Genomic DNA, 6,000 nt, shown 5'->3' with positions numbered 1-6,000 from the left:
AAGGCTGGCGCTGGCCAGGCCCACGATGTTGACGGTCTCCATGCTCAGGGCCGGCAGGGGCTGCAGCGTCGGCACGCGGATCTGGCCGATGGGGATACAGGGCACCACGCTGCTCAGTTCGGCCACGCCCGCGGGGCTGGCGGTGCCTGGCCCGTCCGCGCTTAAGTCCCCCGGGGTGCCCAGTGGTCTGTGGATGACGTTGACAGCCGGGATAGTGAGCTGCACTGGCCCGGCCTGGATGGGGACGAAGGTGGAGTAAGTGAGGCCGGCGGGGACCACCTGGATCCCCCCGACCGGAACCATGTTATAGGGTGTCCTCGACTGCTGCTGGGAATGCAGAGGCAGGTGGCTGAACAGGTGCGTCTGCGGAGAAGGCAGGCCTGCGGGCGGAGGCAGGGCGGCTTGCGGCTTCTGCTCTTGAGGGCCGGGCCGAGGCGAGGTGGACGGAGGAGCCCCTCCCGGCTGAGGGCTGCGCTCAGACCCCGGGGGAGGAGGAAGGCTCAGGCATGGCGCGCCCTGAAAGACAAGACGGAATCATCTCTTCATGGCTCAGCTTCCTTATTAGTCACCGAGCAAAAGTTTTAGCTCTTGTAAAAAGTCTCTTCTGTCCTGAGGTAAAAGTGTGTAACAACGATTTCATAAAAATAAGCTTGCTAAATGTTGGTATGTTGATTTTAAAAGCAAAATTCCTATTACACCCTTTAAGCTCTTTATTTTCTAGAATAAATAACCGCCACAGATTCTGTATAGTACTTAATTTTCACACAGATTTCCTGGATATCATCTCATTTAAACAAAATTAACCCTGAGAGGCGGCCATAATTATCTTCTTCCACTGCTATTATTATTGCTGGCACCTCTAGCTCCACCCTAGTTTAGAGATTTGGAATTACTGAGAAATTCTGAGATCTTAGTTGGCCATGAGTATCGACTCAGAGGGGGGAAAACTGGAGGACTACTCATTTATGAAATAGAGAGCTTCCATTAACGAAGAGGTCTGCAGTTTTCATTTGTTCATTTATTCTAAGTGAATGAAATGTCTACTGAAAACCGGATCTCCAGACACCGACCATTAAGTGTGTGAGAGACTTAGGGGCAGAAGCTTAGAGCACAGGGACTAACAGGAAAGGAAGGAAACAGTAGGAGTAAATCCTGCCAATTTTCCCACCCAGGATTATCATCTAAATGTTCACTTTTTCTTGATATGTCCTCATTACAGAACTCCATTAATGTATATACTAATTTAAATATTAATGCTACTTAAATATGAATGTAATTTAATTAAATAATATTAACGTAGGATAGGCTCTAGTAATTTAAGCTTTCATAGTCTTCCGAGTTTTCTCTAGTGTTACCCAGCAAACCAAAATCTGCCACATTTAGAAATAAATGCTATGGTGATCCTCAGTTCATCCCAGAGGTAAGAGAACTGTCCATGAGAGAAAACAGATTTCTCAGGAGCCTGCCAGGGTGTGTAAAAGCAGGATGTCATTCACTGCTGGCATGGAGGGTGACTTTCCTGAGTCTGGTTCTGAGGTAGTTCTTGGGCAGGAAGCTTTCCTAAGTGGTGACAGCAATTTGCTGATTCAAGCAAAGTGAACTTCTTAATACTTTTTTTTTTCTTTTGGGTGGGAGGGGTGGGGGTGTCAAACTGGTAGCTGCCTTGTCAATAAGGGTAACATACAAACCCTTTGGATAATTAGTGCAAATCCATCATATCAATGCCAGTGGAAGATCATCTCAGAGGAAGCCATGGAAAACGGAGGTCTCGAGACATATTCTCCATTGGCACACAAATATTTTTTATTCCAAGATATTTATAAAAAACCAAATAGTAGTAAATGAGCATACTGCAAAGATCTACTTGGTTCTTTTACAGATTTATAATACAATAGATGAACTCTGACTAATATACATAAGACGAATCCAAAGGGCATAAATGTCCTTTAGCCTTAAATCAAAAGGAAATAAGGTTTAAAAGAAAAAAAAAAACTGATCTAGCTACAAACGAGCGATTTCAGTACATTAACTCCTGAAGTCAAAAGGAAAACGTCTACGGATCCATTACCTGCGTTAAAGCCACAGCCTTTCCTGCCGCAGAGCCGCTCAGCATCTCCTTGGGGTTGGGGTAGTCCACAGACATCTGGTGACACGGGGACCTGGGCGCCCCCTCGGGTGGGCGAGAGGCTGCCTCCGCATTGCCCGCGGCCCGCGGCCCGGCGCTGCCAGGGGACCCCGGGCTCCCGCCGCGGTCGGACGGCAGCGCGCTCAGCACCGTCATCTTGGTGGGCAGTGCCCTTGGCAGCACGTCCATCGCGTCCGCAGGCCCCCCGGGAGAACCCTCGGGGGCGCTGGCGTCCTCGTCCGCACCCGTGGGGTCCCCAGGGCCGCCCCTGGCCGGCAGATGCTGTGGGCTGGCGGCGGCGGAGGGCGCGGCCGACAGTACCGACTCGGCCTGGCTGTCCTCGTCCTCCTCCTCGTTCTCGATGTCGTCGTCCTCGGCGCCATCGGATTCCTCCGGGTCGTATCCAGACCTCTCAAAACTGAACCTCTGTTTCTCGTCTGAGAAAAAACAACCGAGAGGGGATGTTATAGATGCTTATGCAAGTTTAACGGATGGCATCTTCTTTTTTTATAAGCTTGGCAATACTGCGAGGAATATTCAAGGCCAGGACGCTGCCCACACAGAGCCCCCAGTTTAGTCGGGGAGGATGACACGGGGAGGAAGGCAGTCAGGACAGCGGGGATCGGAGGGATGCGCCGGTAGAGGAGGGGAGTGGCCAGGAGGGCTTCCTGGAGGACGCGGAAGGTGGACGAACCTCGCCAGAGCAGATGGGCAAAGGGTGATACATAGTGCAGGCCAGAAACCGAAGCCTCAAATTTTATACCTCCAAAAGAAGCCTGAACTCTACAGAGAAAGTGAACCGAGAGTTCACTGCAACTCATTCTCTGGGCTCTTCTTCTCTACTTGTTTGTACCGCCCTTTTGTTGAACAAAGTAAAATGAAATCAAAATACTGGTGGCATTTTGTATTTGCAAACAATAATTTTCCATGATATTCACATAGCATTTTAGGCATGTTTCTGCTGTTCTCTGAGTAGTAATATTCTGTAATTTTTTTTCCGTGATTACTCAACCCATTTCTCATAGGAAATGGAATATTAGTTAAAAGTCATTAATGTCAGCCATATAATGTCATGTGAGACTATGTTTAACAAGGAATAGTCAAGATAGTCCAGGGAATAGTTTTAAAATTCTCACAAGTGCATGTGAGACTGGATTTAAAACCTTGTCTATTCAAAACTTGCAAAATCAGAGGCACTTTCCCTTAGAAAGCTAATAGAGTTTAAACAGTTAAACGGAAGAGCATTGTAAAATCTCCACCCCAGTCACTGTCGCTGAGCTATATGACATTCAGTTTTGCTGCAATGCAGTCTCCATTTACATGTACTTTTTGAAGAGAAAAAATGTGAACAGAGAAATAACTAACAGGTATCTTTCCTGGGTTTCCCAAATGGTCTGCGTATTAATTTACTTAATTACTCTTTCTATATTACAAAGATAAATTCTTAGAGAAGAATCTTGAAGTATCAACACCAACACATTTATGGATGATTATTTCTAGGAGATAGAACAGATTAGAACTTTTTAAAAAAATCTCAAGCACATGTTACTTTTGTGCTTAAAACATACATGTAGGCTTCTAATATGTGGTTTCATGCCTTCTGTTTTACGGGTTCTACTATTTTGTTGTAAAATAATAGATAAAGTAGCACCGATCTATTGAATTCCACAGGTGCCCACACTGGACGTGGGGCGGGCACGGTCTGGGTAGGTGCTCTGCCCCCTTCCTCAGATCCCTCTATGATACCCTGTGATGTTGAAAATCTAAAATTAGACCGTCATCCCTCATATGTTTTGAATTTGCCACATGAATACCAAATCAGATATATTTTTAGAGATTTTAATAAGAGAAAAAAATTCTTTCATAAGAGAAAGTAGAAAACAAAACAGAAGAAACTGAATGACTGAGGCGGGGGAACAGGTGACTGGAGAGGGAAGCCGATTTCATCAGAGGCCAGTCCTGCCGCAAAGGCCGACTACGGTGAGACTTGATCAAAAGCTACTACTGTTTTCTTTTCTTTTTTTTTTTTAAAGAACAGGCCTAACTTTAAATTTACAACTCTCCCCAAATCCATCGTAAGGCTGGAGTCCCATCAAACAGCCCAAGCTCCAAGGAGCGTCTATATAAGAGAAGGGAGATGAGCTTGAGTCATCCAGGGCAGACGCGGCAGGACACGCATGGTCAGAGGTGGACAGACTGGTCAGGGCCGAGTGCGGGCGGGAGGGGCTGGGTGGACCCTCTGAGGCTACATCTTCCTTCAGGTTGTAGACGATGATCACTGTTTAACCCCACAGAAAAGCGGACTAAGCATCCACGGTAGTCGGGATCCAGGGGAGAGAAGCAGCATTTAGGAGGGGCGGGGAACTCCCTGCACCCCCTCCCTTCTCTCCATAGGGAACAAACACTCCACCCTGTGAAGAGGAGCGCTGAAGCATCGCTGCCCTGGGATACTGGGGAGAATTTACTACGGTGAGGAAATGGAGTGAGTAAGAGGAAAAACACGACTCTGCTCCCTAAGGAGGGACAGGGTTGCTGGCTGAGCCCACCACAACCGCTGAGCTGGGGCAGGAGAACAAGAGGGCCAGAGCCCAGGGACCCGAGGACAGGGTGCCTGCAGAAGGCTGGGGCAGGGCCAGAACAGAGGGACACCCCATCCTCCTCCTCACCCCCTAATGCCAGGCTAAGGCGCCTCAAGTGAGAGCTAACAGCAAAATACTGCAGTAAGAGCACCAGGAGAACAGAATGTGTTCAGCACCCTCTCTGATGCAGAGCACAAAGGGAAGACCTGAAACGGGAATGGAACAAGCATTTCTCTTACAATCCAACCCGCACCCCAAACAAGAAATGCCTCTTTAGGAATCTGAACCCTTTCATGCTCTGATGGTAGTAATCTTAACAGCAACAGAGCTCTCCAACCCAGTCCAGCTCCTGACCGGAAACAGCAAAGCTTCAACTCTCACCTGAAGGGACTTGCCAGGCATAAACGCTATTTACATTGGTCTCTATTGTCTTATGCAAGATGTCTAGCTCTCAACAAAAATTACAAGGCATCCAAAAAGGCAAGAAAAAATAGAAGAGGAAAAGCAATCAGAACCAGTCAGATATGATACAGATGTTAGAGCTTTCAGAGAATTTAAAATAGTTGATCAATATAGTATTTTAAAAGCTCTGATGAGAATGGTGAGCAACATATAATACCAAGTGGGAATTTCAGCTGTGAGAAGAAACTATGGGAGAAAAAAATGAAATGTTACCAATGAAAAACAAAGTAATAATCATAGGAAAACAAAACAGAATTCTATGCCCATTGAAAGGAATTTTAAAAAACAAAAACTCACATATGACACTAAAAGCACAATTAATTTAAAAAATGGATAAACCAGGCTTCATCAATATTAAGAAAACTTTGCTCTGAGCCAGATACTGTAAAAGAGAATAAGATAAGCCACAGACTGGAAGAAAACGTCTGAAAATCACATTTCTGACAAAGGAATTATATTCAGAATATATTGAAAACTACCCAAATTCAACAATAAGAAAGCAAACAACCCACTTTAAAAAATGGGCAAAATCCTTGAAGACACTTCACCAAAGACAACTGGAAAGCAAATAGCACACAGAAGCATGCTCAACGTCATCAATCATTAGGGAAATGCAAATTAAACCCACCATGAAATGCCACTATACACCTGTTAGAATAAATGGTCTAGACACTTTGAAAAACAGTTTGATAGTTTCTGCCAAAGCTAAATATACACCAAGCTAATGACCCAGCTATTCTACTTCGAGTATCAAACCCTGCAGAAATGGAAACTTCATTCACATAAAAACCTGTATATGAATGTTTTATAGTAACTTTATTTATGACTGCCAAA

General features: G+C 45.6%; 1 protein-coding gene across 3 annotated transcripts in view; it reads right to left on the bottom strand.

The window, feature by feature from the left end:
* Nucleotides 1-6,000, bottom strand: part of HIVEP1 (human immunodeficiency virus type I enhancer binding protein 1) — a 137,981-nt gene that overhangs the window by 1,280 nt on the left and 130,701 nt on the right. For all 3 annotated transcript variants that reach the window (XM_010835877.1, XM_010835878.1, XM_010835879.1), the window contains 2 exons: nucleotides 2,069-2,562; nucleotides 5-516 (listed from right to left, as the gene is read on the bottom strand). In XM_010835877.1, coding sequence (XP_010834179.1) covers nucleotides 5-516; nucleotides 2,069-2,562 — 1,006 coding nt within the window. The remainder of the gene's footprint in view (nucleotides 1-4; nucleotides 517-2,068; nucleotides 2,563-6,000) is intronic.

This window comes from Bison bison, unplaced genomic scaffold, assembly GCF_000754665.1.
Source record: "Bison bison bison isolate TAMUID 2011002044 unplaced genomic scaffold, Bison_UMD1.0 scf7180017864053, whole genome shotgun sequence".
NCBI lineage: Eukaryota > Metazoa > Chordata > Mammalia > Artiodactyla > Bovidae > Bison > Bison bison.
The sequence above is the reverse complement of the archived record's forward strand: the minus strand, read 5'-3'. Positions and strand labels throughout refer to the sequence as shown.